At 46.7% G+C, this 19,172-nt stretch overlaps 10 protein-coding genes across 10 annotated transcripts; 4 read left to right on the forward strand and 6 right to left on the reverse strand.

Annotated features, from left to right (window-relative positions):
• Positions 1–21: 21 nt before the first annotated feature.
• OGAPODRAFT_16482 (uncharacterized protein) lies at positions 22–2,095 on the reverse strand. Its single transcript, XM_018354460.1, has one exon. The coding sequence runs from the start codon at positions 1,914–1,916 to the stop codon at positions 72–74; it is 1,845 nt and encodes a 614-aa protein (XP_018210540.1). The 5' UTR covers positions 1,917–2,095; the 3' UTR covers positions 22–71.
• A 142-nt stretch (positions 2,096–2,237) lies between these two features.
• OGAPODRAFT_94056 (uncharacterized protein) lies at positions 2,238–3,281 on the reverse strand (the record flags this gene model as incomplete). Its single annotated transcript, XM_018357458.1, has 1 exon — positions 2,238–3,281. The coding sequence occupies one exon, from the start codon at positions 3,279–3,281 to the stop codon at positions 2,238–2,240; it is 1,044 nt and encodes a 347-aa protein (XP_018210541.1).
• A 76-nt stretch (positions 3,282–3,357) lies between these two features.
• Positions 3,358–4,767, reverse strand: OGAPODRAFT_76550 (uncharacterized protein; the record flags this gene model as incomplete). The annotated part of the gene is made up of 1 exon (XM_018356192.1): positions 3,358–4,767. One exon carries the CDS (start codon positions 4,765–4,767, stop codon positions 3,358–3,360), a length of 1,410 nt encoding a protein of 469 aa, XP_018210542.1.
• A 120-nt stretch (positions 4,768–4,887) lies between these two features.
• OGAPODRAFT_94058 (uncharacterized protein) lies at positions 4,888–6,743 on the reverse strand (the record flags this gene model as incomplete). Its single annotated transcript, XM_018357459.1, has 1 exon — positions 4,888–6,743. One exon carries the CDS (start codon positions 6,741–6,743, stop codon positions 4,905–4,907), a length of 1,839 nt encoding a protein of 612 aa, XP_018210543.1. The 3' UTR covers positions 4,888–4,904.
• Positions 6,744–6,824: 81 nt separating this feature from the next.
• Positions 6,825–11,242, forward strand: OGAPODRAFT_94059 (uncharacterized protein; the record flags this gene model as incomplete). The annotated part of the gene is made up of 1 exon (XM_018357460.1): positions 6,825–11,242. One exon carries the CDS (start codon positions 6,825–6,827, stop codon positions 9,051–9,053), a length of 2,229 nt encoding a protein of 742 aa, XP_018210544.1. The 3' UTR covers positions 9,054–11,242.
• OGAPODRAFT_16484 (proteinase A) lies at positions 8,906–10,550 on the reverse strand. Its single transcript, XM_018354461.1, has one exon. It carries the CDS (start codon positions 10,428–10,430, stop codon positions 9,189–9,191), a length of 1,242 nt encoding a protein of 413 aa, XP_018210545.1. The 5' UTR covers positions 10,431–10,550; the 3' UTR covers positions 8,906–9,188.
• OGAPODRAFT_76554 (uncharacterized protein) lies at positions 8,906–13,090 on the reverse strand (the record flags this gene model as incomplete). Its single annotated transcript, XM_018356193.1, has 3 exons — positions 8,906–12,081; positions 12,230–12,926; positions 13,046–13,090. The coding sequence occupies 3 exons, from the start codon at positions 13,088–13,090 to the stop codon at positions 10,688–10,690; spliced, it is 2,136 nt and encodes a 711-aa protein (XP_018210546.1). The 3' UTR covers positions 8,906–10,687.
• On the forward strand, positions 13,066–14,407 carry OGAPODRAFT_76555 (uncharacterized protein; the record flags this gene model as incomplete). The annotated part of the gene is made up of 1 exon (XM_018356194.1): positions 13,066–14,407. The coding sequence occupies exon 1, from the start codon at positions 13,148–13,150 to the stop codon at positions 14,405–14,407; it is 1,260 nt and encodes a 419-aa protein (XP_018210547.1). The 5' UTR covers positions 13,066–13,147.
• Positions 14,408–14,626: 219 nt separating this feature from the next.
• Positions 14,627–16,408, forward strand: OGAPODRAFT_16486 (uncharacterized protein). Its single transcript, XM_018354462.1, has one exon. The coding sequence runs from the start codon at positions 14,655–14,657 to the stop codon at positions 16,368–16,370; it is 1,716 nt and encodes a 571-aa protein (XP_018210548.1). The 5' UTR covers positions 14,627–14,654; the 3' UTR covers positions 16,371–16,408.
• Positions 16,409–16,444: 36 nt separating this feature from the next.
• On the forward strand, positions 16,445–19,137 carry OGAPODRAFT_16487 (isocitrate dehydrogenase mitochondrial precursor). The gene has a single exon (XM_018354463.1). The coding sequence runs from the start codon at positions 16,468–16,470 to the stop codon at positions 17,758–17,760; it is 1,293 nt and encodes a 430-aa protein (XP_018210549.1). The 5' UTR covers positions 16,445–16,467; the 3' UTR covers positions 17,761–19,137.
• The last annotated feature ends 35 nt before the right edge of the window (positions 19,138–19,172 follow it).

Raw genomic sequence — 19,172 nt, forward strand, 5'->3', positions numbered from 1 at the left:
CAAATCTTGATTTGTTTTTCTCGACGCGTCTATCGACGTATTGATTTCGCGATATGCATATATAATGTGTATTAACATTCCAGATTGTGCTTGTGCGAAGGATCGTTGATGGTGTTTCCCTTCGCGTCAATAGTACAGTATTTGATTTCTGAAAACCACTCATCCTCAAAGATGTCCTTCATAGTTGCACGCCGCTCTGGATCCACCGTCAAAATTCTGGAGAGCAGAGGCCGTGCAGCATGTGGCAGCAGCCTCATGAGCCTGTATGGACCATGTATTTGACGGTGAGACCGCGAGATTCCTGCGTGGCGCCGTTCAGGCTTCTCCTGCTTGGCAGACTTTTCGTTTTCTGACTCTTGTTGTTGTGGTTCACCAATCTTTGGAGGATCCACTGCCACCAGTGACGGATCAGGCAGTTTGCTGAAATCGAAGTTTTCCGGCATCTTTGAGGGCTGTTCTTCGGCAGCTTCCTGTACGTTCTTCTTCTCCTCCTCCGGCTTCTCTAGTATGTTTGCAAGTGGCTCTTCCTTCTTTGCTCCTGGATCCTTATTTTCCACACCTAAACGTTCGGTCTGCTCGCAAAGCTGCTTGACTTCCGGCTCCTCCTGTTGCTTGCTTTCGGCAGACTTCTCGAGGTTCTTCTCGTTCTCCTTCTGCTCCAAAAGCTTTTTCTTTCTCTCCAATAGAAGCTGCTTGTGGTGTCTCGCGCTTTCTACGTAATCATGAGGAACATCATCCTCTTGGCAGTAGAGGTTGAAGCTTGGGTCCTCTGGCTTGGGGGCCTTCCATGGGAATCTTCTTAGAGTCATGCAGCAGTATATTATGCCAATGGACCAGATGTCCACCAATTGAGGGTCGTAGCTTTCGGTATGAGTCAACACTTCTGGGGCCAGGTATGGGTCCGACCCGACAATTCCGTGGGCATAAACTATTTCATCTTCAAAGGGGTACTTGAAGACAACGGCAGAGCCAAAGTCAATAAGTTTCAGTATACCCTCTGTCGTCACCACGCAGTTATCTAGCTTAAGATCTCGGTGGGCCAGTCCCACAGAGTGCAAATATTGGACACCCATGGTGATCTGCTTGAGAAAACAGTTGATTTCTGAGCGCGTCATCTTGCCAGCCATAACGACTCCAAAGAAATCTATTGGAGCATACTCCATCACCTCGAAATATTGATTATGTTCGCTGATGATGTCGATCGTTTGAATGATATTCGGATGATGGAGCGTGCTTCCAATGCAGAACTCAGCGGTGCACTTCCTGGCGTACTCCTTAATGCTCTCGTTGGGTCTTCGAGGCACAAACTCCTTCACTGCAAATGTTACTCCGTCACTCTCACGAACAAGTAATCTAACGGATCCACCGGCTCCTGAGCCTAAAACCTTCCCCAGCTTTCCGTACTTCTTCGTAAGCGAGCCCTCCAGATCTGCCCAAAATCGAGGGTCGGGTTTCACAATCATGTTATTATTGGCATCATGTGTAAATGTAGGGGAAGCAAGGTCCGAGTGGGAAATGTTCGGAGACACGTTAGTCGATGAGGTTTCCTGAGTCCGATAACCGGATAGCGACGAACTGGATCCACCAAAGTCGTGTCTCTTGGATGGACGGAAGAACCGCTTCAGTTGTACCATGGAGGTGTTCCTTTGCGGGACCCTACGCTCGAGATCGTGGGGCGTTTGGTGGTACTGCGGATAGTTGTGATGACTATTGTGTTCATCAGAGTGGAATGAGTCATGTGATTCGTTTGACGAAGCCTTGCCCATACTAATACCAAAAAACGACCGTCGCGAGCTATTCGAATGAGTCATCAACGAGCTACCGATCGCCAGAGAATGAGTCCCGGAGTCTTTCGGGTGGTGTTCGTCATGGTGTTTGTGTCCCAAATTGCTCAAAGATCCAAATCGACTAGGCATTTTTTAGATATCTGGGGTCATACGAGCCTCAAGCCTCCACTCTCCTTCGTAAAAATATGATCGTATAAAGTGCTCGTTCACCTGTTGTCAGACAAATTGGATAGTCACAGTCGCTAGCTTTCTGTACACTTTTACTTTATAGCGAGTAACGCCAGAATGAGTCTCACTCAAATGATCTCGGACACCAAACGATAACGAATTCCAACAATTCGTTGCTGATCTTTATATTATTCCATTTTTTCCCGTAAATGGCATCCTTACACCACCGATAAATTACAAGCTTATTTCTTAAAACCGTTTTTATGTGCAAGCATATCAAGTTCAGAAAAGCCCCACAATGCCCACGTTGTAGCCGCGCTTACCAAAGCGCTCTAAGTGAGCACACAGTCTTTCGCGCATTGAGGCCTCGTCTAATGATTCATATAGTGTTTTTTCGTGGTCTTCCAGTTGGGACAGAATTTGCTCCCAATCCATCAGACCGCGGTCTAAACAGGTAAAAAATAGTTCCAGTCTATCCAACTTGTCAACTCCCCCATCGCGCAGGAGTAAATGTGTATCCACGATTAGCTCCTTGTATTTTTGTAATAATTGAATCCTCAGACGACCGACGCTGGAAAACGGAGTCCCAACCTTGATCAGATCACAAACGGAGCGTAGCTCCTCTTCTGTCATTGTGAATGGATTTTGTACAGCAATCTCATCAAACCCGCGCCCTTTCCGCAATTCTTTTAGCTTTCTTTGTGCCTTAATGCTTTTTCCATAATATGATTTCATAAAGGCTGGAAACACGCATGTGAACGGCATCAAACTGGGAAAGATATAGTATAATGGGAGCGAAAACTCCTCTAAGAGAGCAAACAAAAGCGCAAAGAGCGGCAGTTTCAAAATATCACCTCTTGTTCGCAACATCGTCTGGAATTGGGCCCTGGATATTTTGATCTGTTCGCGGCTCAGATCGAGTGATCCTGAATTTTCAAGACACGAAACAGCAGTAGCTAGTTCGTCCACCACTTGTGGAACCGTGGAGTTCTTCACGTACAGTTTCTGGTCTTTGGCATCCCCCGTTGCCAGATCGTTGGCAGCCAACCCATTGACGACTAAGAACAAGTTTCGGCTATAAATTTCGGATCTCAGATCTTTGTAGTTTGTCCAAACACTCCCCATTCCCTCCTTGAAGAACCTGAGGTAATTTTTGGCCAGACGGAACAAGACAACGGCTTTCAAACGGACCCCACCGTACGGTTTTTCAAGCAGAACTTGGTCGGTGATGCGCTTCTTCGTTCGAATCAGATGTAAGGGTGGCACACTTGATACGATACCTCGCCTCTGAACAAAGCTAGGCAAACCGGGATACATTCCCTTCATGGCTCTAAGTGAATATTCAATAAATTTTTTTATTTTTGTTGCACCTAAAGAAAATGTACTAGTGATTCGTTTACACTCAGACAAACAAAGCAGCCTTATCTGCTGGATCCCGTCCATACCAAATATACCAGTCTTTGTACTTGACACTCATCTGGTTGTCAGAAATGCCTCCCTTGGCTTGAATGGCATGTTTGGCAGCAACAGCCGCTTGCACGTCAAAGTACTGGACAGCGAAACAGAGTTTCCGAGAAACAACAGGCAGAATCTCCACTATCGGGCCAAACTGTGAGAAGTCTGTACGTATAGCGTTTAGATCAAAATCTCGAGAGTAGTTGAGAATCGGATCGGGATAGCTGGGTCTTTTCTTTTCGGAAGTGATATGGCTGTTGAGCTTGCTTTTGGCAAGAACTGGTTTTTTCAGCACTAGCACTCGCCGTGCGCTTTCAGACCCACCCATCATTTCAAGAGACTGTGAACTGTCTTTCTCGTGGTAGCACAAGTAGTCTTCGGTGTTGACGATGCCGCTACGTGGGATCCAGGATGGATGCAAATGGTAACCATTGACAACAAACATCCCGGTGGACGCAAAACTCATGAACTTTAGTGCGTCTTCTTCTCTCTGGAAATACAGATGGAGTAGAGTCTCGTCCCAGTTGATTTGGTCTCCCAAGTCGTACTGTTTCTCCTTCAAACTCGACTTATCAAGAAGCTGCACTTTCTCCAGAGGACCTCCATAAATTTGACTCATTATACTGGTCAAACTAGTATTGCGATGTATGTTGGAGAGCATGACGACCCTCGATTCTCTCATTATGGCATCCAAAATTCCATTTTTCGTGACTTGTCTGTTCAAATGGAAGGTTGTGTTGACTATATTCTCGTTCATCTTAAGTGCATTGTTGTCAGCTCCAACGCTCCCTGTCTTTCTCCCCATGCCGAGCTGTTTGGATCCAGAACCTCTGCTGTCTCCGGCTTCCTCTGGCTCAGAATCTCTGGTGATAGTCGAGTTCTTCGATGCCCTCCGGGTCTCCTGTCGAATTTTGAGGTTGGTCTCCATCAGTCGTGCAAGGAGGGTTTCCTCCTTGTCGCAAGAGTCTGTTTGCTGGCGCGACACTTGGCTCTGTCTTGAAACGTTACAGCGAGTTTCTCCGGCTAGTTTCCTGCTCACTTTCGACGACGAAAGCGAATAATTCTTGGCCGTTTCGTAGTATCTAGGCGATTCCCGGTCCTCGTCTATGGCACATTGCACAACCTCGTCCAGATCGGTTCCCTTGCTGGCCGTGACATTCTTGCTGTCGTTGTGCAATAGACTCTTTGCCAGGCGTCTAAAACCCAGTTTCTCGTCCTTAACGTTCTCGGCGGATCCAAGGAGCGAGGAGAGAGAAGGAAGCCTGGATCTCGACACTCTCAGACTGCTAGCGGTGTTTTCGTTGGTCAAGGGGTGGACAGCTTCGGCGTCTTCTCCAAGAGGGATTTGGCGCAACATGATAGCTGACTAGAGGTAGCAATGTATGAGCAATACAGCGGTCTGTGTGTTATAGCGCAAGGGATTAAAAACTACTTTTTTGGGGATCTCTAAGCCCTTTTTTTTTACGGCGACAATTGGGCGCAATATAAATTATCTCATTGCTGTCCATCAAGAATCTCTCTGAGGGCCATCGTGGCATACGCAGACACCCCCAGCTGCATCTGCACAACGAGCGCCACTTTCGAGCCTTCTGGCCTCGAAATCAAGCGTGGCTCCTCTCTTCCTTGCTGACGTAAGCGCAGGAGCTCGAGATCTGTGCGGACCAAGGAGTCGGTGTTGGCATCGTACTTGCAAAAGTAGTACTTGAGGCCGTCCACGCGGCCAAAAACGTGGCGATAGGAGCCTGCAAGTGAGAACTCGCGCACGCGGCGCGACATCTTGAACGGATCGAGCCCGTCTTTGGCCATCACGTCCACATATGTCTGGCGCAGTGTCTCGTTCTCCGGGTAGAGAACGTCAAATCCTGGCGTCGGCAGCACTATGTCGTGGATGGAGTATGCGTTGTTGTCGACATCCTCCTGGGTGACAGGCTTGGCACGAACAAACGTTTCTTTCTTGACGTCTTCCTCGAAGTCGTCATCCTGCTCCACCGTCTGGGAGTCGTCGATAACGAGATCTCCTGCGACAACTTCCATGCCAAACAGTCTCATTCTGGCAGATGCGACCATGTTCCAGACATAAGATTGGTAGGCATGACCGTACATGATCCTGAGATTCCGCGGAATGCCCATTATAGCTTTGAAATAAGAGTTTTCAGAGTACTCTCCGTCCTCGTCCTTTTGGTCGTGCTCAAGACGGCTCAAAATGGAGAACTCAGCAGAACACCGACGGGGCATCTTTTTAAGTGCCTGGGATGCGTCCCTAGTCTCTTTCCAGATTCTACGAGCTTCCACGGAATCGGGTAGCACAACCTCTTGCTCGCTCAATATTAATTCGCCTGCTTTTTTCCACTCACTTTGAAGCAGGCACTTGCCAACCTCGTGAGTCGAAACCGAAAATGTGCCAAATCTCTGCATTCCAAAATAGTTGATAAAGCCATACTTGTCAATAGATTTGAATATAGGAGCCAGCTTTTCTTCCAGAGTTGGGATATCTAGTGTTTGCCCATTAAGAGTGACATCCTTGATGGTGATGATAAATTCGTTCCCTCGGAGATCGCCCAATCTTAGTGGCTCGTCGGCATAGCTAAAGCCGCCTATCTGAAACCCGCGTAGAGCTCTATTGAGGTTGTTGATTCTTTCCACTGAAATGCGTTCCAGAGATATCTTTTGCACTGTCACTCCACGCCTGTCCTTGGTTCCCGCATATTTCACGTTTTTTACAGGAATGTTGAGAAACTTCGCTAAAAGTCCAGCAACCTCCATGGTCTCCTTATTTTCCTTGTATAGAACAGCATGCAAATAGCGCTTTCGATCGCCCAGGTTGTGGTTTATCACTGTTCGCCGCCTGCTACTTCTCGAACTCAATGAAATTTCAAACTGATTGGTAGCCATGGTCAGGCTCTCGAGACGGTTTTTGAACAGTTCGCGCACGAGTTTATGCAATTTGGTTCTGTCCTCCTTGTTCTCAAAGACCTTTTCAGTGACGAGTTTCTCGCCAGAAACTGGGATCTGCAAAAGCTTCTCAACGTCTGATTCCCCTAGAATGGCAATCAAATCAGATTTCCGGTCTTCAGGGATATTGAGTGCGCCTCTTTCTGATTTTTCTGGGTCCGTGTCTTTCTCTACCTCCTCTTCAGGGAACCCCAAATCCTCCAGATGAATGACTTTTCCATCCAAACCTATTTCATTGACGAGGAAGTCGGTGTATCTCTGCTTCAACAGCCCAGCAATTCTGTCGCCTCCCTTATATATGTATTCAGTAATGCCTACGTGCTGTTCGGTGATGCCCGAGTCAGCTTTTTGGCGCTCTATATCGGCGAGCTTCCGCTTCATGTGAAAATTATTTTTTTTTTAAATTATTTTTTTGATCATTTTCAGTAAACGAGACGCGTTTAATAAAATCACTTGTTTTTCATGAACGGGGAGGCTTCTCAAAAAGATCAAGGCCAGACAACCCAACCCACCCAGCCGACACAACCGAGTGCGTGGGATGCGCCTGGCAATGACGTGCTTGCACAGGAACTGATCAGTACCGGAGTAGTTTGCAGGCTGATTTGCACCACCAGCACAGACATATGTCGCGGAAAAGGCTACATTGACGTGATTCTAAAAACAGACACCTTGGAGGATAAGCAGGAGTGGATATTCGGACGCAGAGCAGAAAGTTGTGATTATCCGTTGAAAACCAAGAGCAACAGAATCAGCAACAAGCATTTTAAGCTCTGGATGAGTACCAAAAATTCCAACGGGGGAGCAAATGGTACTTTGATGATCCAGGACACAGCTACTAATGGTACATGGGTTAACGGAACCAAATTGATCAAGGGAACGAACTACATCTTGACGCAGGGCGACGAGATCAGTATAGGCATAGGAGTCGCCGCAGACGTGATACGATTTGTGGTGCACTTTCCGAAAAATGGTGCGCGCGACGAAACGCCAGAGCGAAACAGCAATAGCTCAAATGCAGGGATACATATGGATTTTATTGTGCGAGATGAGATCGTTGGCTCGGGTGCTTTTGCTACAGTCAAGAAGGCCATCGAGCGAGCCACCGGAGAAACGTACGCTGTGAAAATCATAAGCAAGAAGAAAGCATTAACAGGGGGTATGGATGGAGTGACGCGGGAATTGGAGATACTCAAAAAGCTGGACCACCCAGGAATTGTTAGATTAAAAGCTTCTTACGAGGACGTGGAAAATTACTATCTGGTGATGGAGTTTGTCCCTGGTGGAGATTTGATGGATTTTGTGGCGTCTTACGGATCTGTTGGAGAGGCTGCGGGCCGCGAAATAGCAAAGCAAATCTTACAGGCCATTGACTATGTGCATTCCAGAGGTATATCGCATCGAGACCTCAAGCCAGATAACATCCTAATAGCGCAGGACGATCCTGTGACCGTCAAAATAACAGACTTTGGGCTGGCAAAACGCCAGGGCATTGCCAGCATCATGAAGACTTTCTGCGGAACGTTGGCTTATCTTGCGCCTGAGGTCATTTCTGGCAAATACGGGGCCCAGATGGCTTCATCTAAAAAACGATACATGGGAAAAGGACGCGTTTTCGAAGATTCCTACTCGAACAAAGTGGACATCTGGTCGATCGGGTGTCTTGTATTTGTTATTCTCACTGCGCATTTGCCTTTCAGCGGGTCTACGCAAGAGACTCTGTTTAAAAACATCACAAACGGAAACTACCACGAGTCTTTGTTAAAGGAAAACGGAATATCGCTTGAAGGACGTGATTTTGTGAACCGGCTTCTGGAGACCGACGTGTCGTTGCGTCTAGATGCTCGTCAGGCACTCAATCATCCGTGGATCAACGAAATGAGCACCGTTGACTCCCAGGTGAGTCTTTCTCAGAGTCAGTCTCACCAACAGCGTCTTTCGCAAGCTTTGAGTATAAAAGCAGAACCGCCCGTTTTCAAGGTTCCACAAGTACCAAAGCCGAGTCAGCGAGTGCACACTGCGGGCGTGGGAGAGATAGATGAGTCAATACAGGAGATTGAATTCATCGATTCTCAGCCTCTATCTCCACAAGAACAGAATAGAGAAGACGAAAATGTGCCCCCGGGAACATTCCTAACTCTGAAACTCATAGCATCGGAACCTGCCAATAAGTACGAGTCAGTGGTCCATATCAAGCAAGGACAGCCATTTTTCTCCATCGGAAGACTAGATACACTGGATTATACAATCTCGGATGAGAGAATATCGAAAACCCATGCTGTGATACTCAAGAAACGCCATCCAATCACAACAGCCTCATCTATCTACGAATCACCAGCTATGGGATTGGAAGACATCTGGATATTGGATCTGAGCACCAATGGATGCTATGTTAATGATCAAAAGCTGAAAAAAGGTAATAAAACCAAACTTTTCAATGGTGATGTGCTGAGCCTATTCATAGATAAACAGCGGGGAGAAAAATTGGCCTACAAGGTTATAATCAATGACACAACGGGGCTTTTCAAAGGAGCCACCAGGGAAGAGAGAAATGTAAGCATAGAGCCGCAAGATGAGGCAGACCAAAAGCTTCCGCTGCTAAAGAAAAGACAATCTAATATTGATAAGAAGAGGAAACACACAGAGCAGCACATGATCAACAAAAGGAAAAGAGCAGATTTAAGCAATTACTAGAAACTGTTCAAAAAAAATCCAATCTTTTCATGTTTTATAGCAATAATAGAGACACAAAGAAAATCGTTGTCAAACAACCGTACCCGATAAGAATTCATGCTAGCAAGCTGAAGCTAATACGTAACTGCCTTGCAGTTACACAGCCTTAGCCAATCCCACAGCGTCTTTGCCAAGGTCATAAACGGAGTAGTATCTTCTGAGGAAAGCGTCACCAATGATGGCCATTGGACCAATTGGGGCTGGGAGATCCATTGGAGTGAATGCAGAAATACAAGAACCAGAAACTTCCAAAGTGTAGTCGTAAGGCGAGATGGTAAAGTTGTAACCATCGAAATTGAAAGTCAGGTCAGGCAGCGAATCTCTCTTGTCACAGTCGATCTGGTACTGTCCAGACCATGACTTCTCGGCACCAATTTGAGAGTTCAATATTTCAGCCAATTGAGATGGAAGAGCAATCAAAGAGGTTCCGGTGTCAATGGCAGCTCCCGTATTCTCCAATGGGGCGTATTCGTCACCAAGGGCAATACCACTAAACTTCACTTCCCAGTAAGCCTTTCTTCTGACTGGCAACCAGGTGATGTCACCTGTGTACTTAGACACATCGTATCCACCAAAGGTAGCCTCTCCTCCGTCCTGCTCGGACTTTGAAGTGTCACCAAGGTAAAATGCGAATTGTGGGGCGTCCAGCAGTTCCAAATTGATAGCATTGTAAATTGGAGGAACGATTCTGTTGACCGAGATAGTGTCGTAAGCCAGACCCAGGATACCGTCAAACTTTCCAAAAGCAAAAGCCAAGCCAGGTTCGCTAGTAGCCTCAGCGAAATCCTGCTTAGGGATGACAAGGTCACCAATAGTCAGTGTGTCTTGGGAAACGTAACCCTCGAGGGAACCCGAGCCATATTGAATATTAAAGGAAGAACCGTTTTTCTGGTAAGTGGAGGACTCATCGTGGTCGTATTTAGTATGCAAGTAACAGGCCAAAGACGAGCAATCGCTACTAGGAACCCACAGGTTAGAGGAACCGGTGTCGAGGATAACCTTGAACGACTGGCCAGGAGTGCCCAATTGTATCTCGGTGAAGTACTGAGCGTTGAGATAGTTGGTCAAAGGAGTGTTGTGTCCAGAGGTTGCACTCTCGTCAGAACGCTTGCCGAGCGAGATAACTTGCTGGTCATTCTGTTGGGCGGCGATAAACTTATTGTAAGATGTAACATACTTTTGCTTCAACGACTCAACATAATCGCCGACAGTAACATCCTGGTAAGTAGCCTGTGCAGGAGCTTTTTTGATGGGAGCTTTGTGCACCTTGGCATCGGCCACGGAGACCAATCCAAGCACAAGAGCAAGCGAGTAAAGGGTTGGGAGAGAAAGTTTCATCTTTGAGATTCGCTTTGTTTATAATAGATGCTCAGCGATGCTAATGATTTTGACAAGGTTTTGGAGCAACTAGATTGGTGACTCTCTATTCAGAACAGGTTTGTAAATTATGGAACCTACTTAATGAACCCCAATTTTTACTCTCTTTGCCACCCTCATATTTTAGGTAGTGCGTCACACATAAACACATCAGTTTTGAGCATTTACGCTATCCCAACTAGTACTGGTGCAGCTTCCAGAATAGGAAAGTGATCTGATTAAGATATAGATCCGTAGTTTGACAGCTTCAAAACCTCATCGAATTGTTTTTTGCCCTTGTAAAGTTGGGCATTCGCCATATAGTCGTCCAGCAGGAAGTCGATAGGCGACAGTGGCGTGTTTTCACTCAGCTTGCGAACGTGATGCGGGGACATTGGGATTTTTATGAATGCTGACCTTGTGGCAGGCGACTTTGACTTTTTCAGTTTGATGTAGTTTTCCGCAGACATACTTTCTCTTCTCATCGCGGATTCTTCTACTCCCGGGGATTTGGCGGTACCTTTGTTGTAGTCCCATTTGTACCATTGCAGGAGCAACGTGCAATCAAGGGCCACCGTGCCCATGGCTCCCAAAAGGTAGCTGAGCTCGGACCGCCAGAAATCCCGCGATGTGTCACCACCACTAAGCGAATTCTTACATGTTGCCAACGACATCGAGTAGCACAAGTTGCCCAGAAGCGCGCATATGACAAACTTGGGGGAAATGCCACGCGTCGATTTGAGTTTGTTATTGGTCAATATCTGCGGAAATCTGGAGCTGATATACAAGAAAGTGCAACACCAGGCCAGGATGGTTCCCATCTGATGGACGGAGAGTGTGACTAATGCATGAAATATTTTTAGTAATGCGGAGTTGTTGGTCTTATCCGGTATGGACATTGGCGAGTAGATCGGGGCAGCTTCTGCCCTGCTGAACCCCATGATGAAGCTCGAGCTAATCAGCTTCGTTATGCTGCTTGTTATGTTCGTGTTATTTGGTTGTTGTTGCCTCTCTATCGGAATAGCGGAAGATATATGTTCTGCAGGAACGTAGGCGCGATCAATGGAATCGGCGTCGATTTCACGCACAGGATGGGCATTCAGAGCTGTTCGAAGCGCTGTACGAGGCGTCTTGATCTCACCGAGCCGCTTGGCACGTCTTTGATGGTAAAAGCGGGACTGAGGATTGTGGTACAGGCGGCTGTAGTAGTAAAACTGCCCGGCCAAAACTATGTCGATAATGAGATAATACGAGCTGAGCAGGATTTGAAATAGCAAAGCATCCGTCATCAAACAACTCATAAAATTGAGCAGGTCCCCGGCAAACCAGCAACACAGAAACCCTAGTGAAAGCCCGTCAACTGACTTCTCTGAGTAGTTTTTTATGACCTGGGGGATCTGAGCAAATAGCCACGCAGTAATCGATAGATACCCTGCATAGGCAGATATAGGTTTGAAGAAATGGATGACCTGATTCCGCGACACGTCCAAAGGACATTCTCCCGTAATGATATACACCAGTCGGACAATCAGATCGAGCTGCTGGCAGAAGCCGTCTGGTGGAACACCTGACGGTGACTCAGATAAGGCTAATGGCCTTGTTGGAGTATATTCTATTCGGGACATGGGATTCCCTGTTTTTATTAATTGATAAAGTAGTGAATCATTCCAGGGTTGCCCTCTGTTTCACTGTTTTTCGATTATTTTTTTGTGCACTAATTTAGTTTCGCTGATAATCATAAAAATTAGATCCCCAAAAACAAAGCAGTCCTTTGATCCTACCGTTTATCTTGGCCTTTGTGACCCGCACTTTCACTGCAGGGCCAAACACTTCCATTGACATTCGGTGTAACTGGTCTAGGTCGGAGTTTCGCGGCAGGAAAAGCACTATCTTATCCGAGACTTGTAGGCAGCTTCTTAGAAGGTCGTCTAGCGGTAATGGTTCAAGCGCGCGCAAATCAAAAGTCTCCTGGTCGAGGTACTTTGGACCGCCCCACGGCGGAGATGCAAATATAATGTCCACTTTGAGACTCTTCACTATGCTTTGAGTTGCAGCGTATGCAACAGGATCCTCGGGATTATCATTGGGGAGGGCGTACTTCCAATCACAATTGAGCAGCTGCAAGCTTTTTCCGGCCTGGTCGAGTTGGTTTTGGTCGAAATAGACATGCACATTGTTAGCCGTACATGCAAGATTTACCTCGTTGTAGTCGACACAAACACACTTTTGATATACTCTGATGAATTGGATGGAGTTACCGCCGCCGCCACAAAACAGATCGAGCACAGTCTCGGTGTCTGGATAGCAATGTCTAATAAACTTTGCTGTGTATACGGCAAGATCCTGCGGAGTAACGCTGAACCACAGTTCTCTGGTCAGTTTGATACCGTCGTCAAACTTGCTGAATAGTGTGTAGCGCGATTTCCAGTATTTCAGAAGATCTTTGGGGATCTTTTCCCGTCTGTCGAGAATCTCAGTCTCCATAAAGAATATTTGAAAAAAATTCCCAAAAAAAATACTACAATCCGAATACATCTCCAATGAGCTCGGGATACGTCCGAGGGCCGCAGTGTGGGGTGGACAATTGCACTTCGAACCTGTGGAAACGAATCGACGGGCGAAATGTCTGTTTCTACGGACATGTGAGGGAAAACGACATTGAGATAGATGATGAGGAAGATCAGCTGGACAAACAAACAATGGGCACCTACTCGCGACGTCTGCGAAACGTCGCTGGCCTCACAAATACATCTGCAAAAGACCTTCGAAGCCAGCAGTTTCTGCAAGAGCAAAAGCGAGACTATGCACACGGTATGGAATTACGCAAGCTTCTTGTGCAATGTTTACAGATCATCCTCATGAGACAAACTGAGACCCTCGAGGACAAGCTCAAGCTTCCCCAAGGGTACCAGTCGGTGGTAAAGCGGTACTGGGCAATATACCTTCTTCACAAACACACCAAAAAAGACTCGAACGCCGTTTTGAGCCAGATGGCTGATTTTTCAAGCGTTCCCACTGTTTCTGACCTCTTGGTGTTTTGCTACCTTGGACTTGTTCGAATGAAACTCCCTGTCTATTTCAGCGACCTTTGGGGTTTGGCATGTAGCGGAGAGCTGCCTTATCTACGAGCAGAAAATGTGATTCCTTTGGATCTGCGGCTGCGTGTTCCAGTGCATGCGCTGAGAGTCTTCCACGGCGCTGCGGGAGATAGGGTCGACCATTTTGCGAAAATGAAACACACGATGCATAATCTTGGAATAAGTAGCGAATTTGCGCCCCCTATCAATTGGTATCCGTTGCTGACTAAGACCGTGTTGCAGCTACGGCTGCCTTTGGAAACAATTGAGGAGGTGTCGAATTTCATCGAGCTAGCTAAAATAGACATGGGTATGGACATGCGCGGCGCGCACCATCCGGAGCTGAAACTCTGGGCGCTTTTGATAGTGACGGCGTGTGGACATTTCAAAGCTAATGTAACAAAATACAAGGTCTGGAAACTGCTGCACGAGTCCAGGGCTGCAACCAAACACAATAAGATTGTGATGCAGAATCAGATAGTTAACAAGTCTGGTTTTCTGGATCTTGTCAGCTGGACTGACAAGCAAACAGCAGAATACCTCGACTTCTTCGAGACCAGCATACTGCCCATTATCTCGAAGGAAAACGTGGTGGACGACACCAACACCAAATATCACACGCAGAAGATGATGACCAGGAGACTCTTCAACATTTTTGACCTGCCGTCTCGCGCTGAAACGGAACAGGACCCTTTGACCCAATTGGTGACAGATTACCGAGCGTACGCCGAATCTTCAGGCGACCACGACTATAACGAGGCGGAGTTGATAGCCGTATTAAAAGCAGAAATGCGTGCGCATTGTGGGCTGCGGGCGCCCATTATTGATAGGCTGGTGGGTTGGGCCCTGAAGATGATGGGCGCCATATCAGCTTATCAATGACGCAAGTTCCGTTTTCGGAAACACGTTGCCGTTTGTTTTCTAAAAAAAGGCCTGCAGACCGAACACAACCGTGCATAACGTACGGCACTACATACTTAAATTTGAGCGGTAGCTGCATACAGAACAACGGATTTTAGTGCCGTCACGCCAAGACCCTATTATGTCACACTTGGAATTGGCTGGAATTAAGTAAAAAGATTTTCATCCCCGCTGCGAAAAAAGTAATCATCTAAACATCAACTCTAGTATGGGTAAGGAATACTCGACTGGATCTGGAGCACAGTCCCTTATCTCGGTCCACACCCGAGACTATGCTCTCGAGATGCAAAAGTCGCCCTTTGGCGCTGGCACAGAACCCTTAGCTCTCGAGGATGGCCATCAACTCAAGAAAGATCTCAAATCTCGTCATATTACCATGATTGCCATTGGAGGTGCCCTGGGTACGGGTTTGCTGATTGGTACCTCGTCGTCTCTGGCGAATGCCGGTCCTGGTAGTGTTTTGATCTCTTACTCGCTGGTGGGCTTGGTTGTTTATTTCGTCATGTGCGCACTTGGAGAAATGGCAAGTTTCATTCCTCTTCCGGAGGGTTTTGCTGGTTACGCCAAGAGATACTGTGACGAAGCCCTTGGCTTTGCCGTTGGTATCTCTTACTTGTGCAAATACCTGATCGTCTCGCCAAACCAAATGGTGGCAGGCTCGCTGGTTATGCAGTATTGGGTGTCTGCCGATCGCGTCAACCCCGGTGTCTGGGTTGCCATTCTATTGGTGGTGGTGGTTTCCATCAACTACTTTGGCGTGAAGTTTTTTGGTGAGTTCGAGTTCTGGCTCTCATCGCTCAAAGTCCTCACCGTTCTTGGTCTCATTCTATTGCTACTTTGCATCATGTTGGGAGGTTCTCCAACTCACGACAGAATTGGTTTCAGATACTGGCACAATCCCGGCTCGTTCGCACCATATAGTGGTGTGGAAGACGAAGGAACATCAAAATTCGTCGCTTTTTGGTCTGTTCTGGTGACGGCAGTCTTTGCCTACCTCGGTACCGAGCTGGTCGGTATCACATTCGGTGAGGCCAGAAACCCAAGATATACCATCAAGAAGGCCATCAGGCTCACATTCTACCGTATCATCATCTTTTACGTTCTGTCTGTGTTCCTGCTTGGCTGTTGCGTGGCCTACAACGATCCACAGCTAATGACGGCCAAAAAAGCTTCGACCTCGGCAAGTGCTTCGCCTTTCGTGGTTGCCATCAGAAATGCTGACATTAGCGGATTGCCTCATCTGATCAATGCCTGTGTTCTTATTTTCATTTTCTCGGCCACGAACTCAGACCTCTATATTGCAACCAGAAACGTCTACGCGCTCTCCGCCAACGGAATGTTCCCAGAGATTTTCTCTAGAACGAACAAGCGCGGTGTCCCTGTTTACGCTTTGATCTTTGCCAGCTTGTTTTGTCTGCTGGCCTTCATGGTGTGTTCGTCATCTTCCTCGAAGATCTTCAACTACTTCGTCAACGTGGTTTCTATCTTTGGTCTGATCACGTGGATCTCCATCCTGGTCACCTACATCTACTTCTGCAGAGCTGTCAAGGCGCAGGGTTACGACAGAAAGAAATTCATCTACTATGCTCCATTGCAACCATACGGAACATGGTTCTCTCTGTTCTTCTGCTGCTTGATTTCGATCACCAAATCGTTCACTGTGTTCATCGGTGGCTTTGACTACAAGACATTCATCACCTCATACATTGGTATTCCGGTTTTCCTGATTGCTCTTTTCGGTTACAAGATCATTAAAAAGACCAAGACGGTTAAGCCGGAAGAGGCGGACCTGGTCACATACAAAGATGTCATTGATCTAGAAACAGAAGAATTTGAGAGACTCGAGGAAGAACGCAAGTTGGCCAGGGGTGGCAAGAAGGACTTGAGCTGGTTCTACGATCACACAATTGGTTACGTCTTCTAATTACTCAGGTATTCGCTTATGTAATTAATACCCCAGGGTCACAAATTCGGAATCCGTAGATGAAAAAAAAAAGTAGTCATTCAGTATATCGTCAATTATGCAGTCTTTCAGACATTCGGTCGCCTCGATCCGGAGTTTCTCAACAACGTCCAGGGCTCTGGGCAAAATCAAGGTCAAGGCTCCAATAGTGGAGCTGGACGGTGATGAAATGACCAGAATCATCTGGGACATCATCAAGAAAAAACTGATTTTGCCCTACCTCGATGTCGACCTCAAGTACTACGACTTGGGAATTCTGTCCAGAGATAAAACGAACGACCAGATCACTATCGACGCTGCCAATGCCATCAAGCAGTACGGAGTTGGTGTTAAGTGCGCCACTATCACTCCTGACGAGGCTCGTGTCAAGGAATTCGGACTCAAGAAGATGTGGGTCTCGCCAAACGGAACCATTAGAAACATTTTGGGAGGAACTGTTTTCAGGGAGCCAATTGTGATTGGTGGGCAAGACGGAGGCATTGAAATCCCACGCCTGGTTCCTGGTTGGCAACAGCCAATCATTATTGGTAGACATGCTCACGGTGACCAGTACAAAGCAACCGACTTGGTTATTCCTGGAGCCGGCTCCTTGGAGCTTGTCTACACGCCTAAGGACGGTGGAGAGGTCCAGAAGTTTAAGGTGTTTGACTACAAGAGCTCAGGTGTCGGTCTTGCAATGTACAATACGGATGAGAGCATCCGAGGTTTCGCTCATTCCTCTTTCAAGATGGCATTGAATAGAGGTCTCCCTCTGTACATGTCTACGAAAAACACAATTCTGAAGAAATACGATGGCAGGTTCAAAGATATCTTCCAGGAGATTTATGAGACCACGTATAAAAAAGACTTTGAATCAAAGGGTATTTGGTATGAGCACAGACTTATCGATGACATGGTTGCCCAGATGATCAAATCGAAGGGCGGATTCGTTTTGGCTTTGAAGAACTATGATGGTGACGTTCAGTCTGACATTGTCGCTCAAGGATTTGGCTCTCTCGGTCTGATGACGTCCGTCTTGATGACTCCGGACGGAAAGGCTTTCGAGTCTGAAGCTGCTCATGGTACTGTTACTAGACACTTCAGACAGCATCAACAAGGTAAAGAGACCTCCACCAACTCAATTGCTTCCATTTTCGCATGGACAAGAGGTATTGCTCAGAGAGGCAGATTGGACGGCACTCCGGAAGTCGTGACTTTTGCAGAGACTTTGGAAAAGGCTGTGATCGACACCGTTTCTCAAGACCAAATCATGACTAAGGACCTGGCTTTGCTGATTAACAAGAAAGACTATGTTTCCACCACTGGTTTCTTGGACGCTGTTGAGTCGAGACTCAAGAAAGCGCTTCCTTAAATATTCCGTATATCTCCACACGTTTTTATAAGCAGTTGAATTGCTAATAAATGTGACTCACTTCTCAGATTTCACGTCAGTATCGTCATCTTCGAGATATTGCCATAAAAACTTGAGTCCGTAAAATGTTCCCAGACTGACAGCACCGACTTTCAAAAGAGGCACCGCAAGAACCTTGTAGAAGTAGCTGTGTGGATTGAGGTTGGGTTGGTTCCCTTGGTTACGTCTAAGCAAACTGCTGCTGAAGCATCTGCGCATCGTGTGGAAAAACATTAATTAAAAAAAATAACTTTTTCATCCTCTGTTTTCACCATTTTCTGAACTGCTCCCAGAATCCAGAGCCATCATACTTTCATCGAGATCTCGCTCAATCGCAGGAGATGATTCTCTCATCTTCTTGAATTCAGGAGAGTTAAGGAGCGGAATTGTTGTCAAGCCAAATTGAAACTTCCCATCAGACCCGAGGCCTGGTCCCATACTAGACTGCACTGGAGAAAGGCCCCCTGATCGGTGGTTATCTGAAGGCAGAAGTGGTTTGGATGTCAACTTAGTATCTGTGGAGGGTATATCTTGGAGTTTCTTAAGATTGGCTGGCTCGTTGAGCTTAGGGGATTCCCTGAGAGGAGACGACGCAAATTTTCTGGGAGCTGTGCCTTCGCTCATGCTCACATCCGAATCTTCAGTATTTGGAACCTCCCAGCGTACTTTTTTGGCTTGTTTCACTGTGGTATCAGAGAACGACCTGTTTTGTAGGGACTTTGCGTTGATGTCGAGTCTATTTAGTTTTGCAAAGCCTTTGGTCAATGGTGAAGACGACAAGCGTTTTGCTTGCTTCACGGGCGTTGTGGCCAGTTCCAAAAACTCTGGTTTCCTTTGCTTCTCGGAAATTGTAGAGACTGTTGTAGTGTCTAGGTTGACGTAGCCCCCGTCTTCTAGAAGACGGGAAATAGCTACTTTAAATTCCATCACCATTTCCCTCAATGACGTTGAAACATTTACCAACGCATCTTCATTATCCGATGATATATCCAACAGGATCGCTGTTGCTCTCTGCAGTGTCTCGAAGACGAAGTTGAAAGAGTTGAAATTTTTGATGGATCGATCAAACACAATTGAGGAGTCAAAAAGAATAGCTTTTTCGACAAAATCTTTGAGATGCAGCACGTGTGATTCATAGAGTTTCGTGTCTTCGTCTGACCATGTGTCTAATTCTGTGAGAGCGCGGAGAAGAGAGGCGGAAGAGTCCTTGATGATAAAATCAAGCTCATTGGGCTTGCTATATTGGGTCTCCAGTTCTTTTACTCTTTGTTCCAATCTTTCTGACAGGTCCTCACAAAGATACATTAGCTCACTAAATCCTGGGACGAACATGTCAATATCAGCCAGGTCTTCCTTGGGACCGAATCGATTTT

The sequence above is a fragment of the Ogataea polymorpha genome (genome assembly GCF_001664045.1).
Source record: "Ogataea polymorpha strain NCYC 495 leu1.1 chromosome Unknown OGAPOscaffold_4, whole genome shotgun sequence".
NCBI classification, from domain to species: domain Eukaryota; kingdom Fungi; phylum Ascomycota; class Pichiomycetes; order Pichiales; family Pichiaceae; genus Ogataea; species Ogataea polymorpha.

Excerpts from the sequence above, each read along its gene's own strand:
- OGAPODRAFT_16487 (XM_018354463.1), top strand. The coding sequence starts at position 16,468 with ATGCAGTCTTTCAGACATTCGGTCGCCTCGATCCGGAGTTTCTCAACA.
- OGAPODRAFT_16486 (XM_018354462.1), top strand. The coding sequence starts at position 14,655 with ATGGGTAAGGAATACTCGACTGGATCTGGAGCACAGTCCCTTATCTCG.
- OGAPODRAFT_16482 (XM_018354460.1), bottom strand. The coding sequence starts at position 1,916 with ATGCCTAGTCGATTTGGATCTTTGAGCAATTTGGGACACAAACACCAT.
- OGAPODRAFT_16484 (XM_018354461.1), bottom strand. The coding sequence starts at position 10,430 with ATGAAACTTTCTCTCCCAACCCTTTACTCGCTTGCTCTTGTGCTTGGA.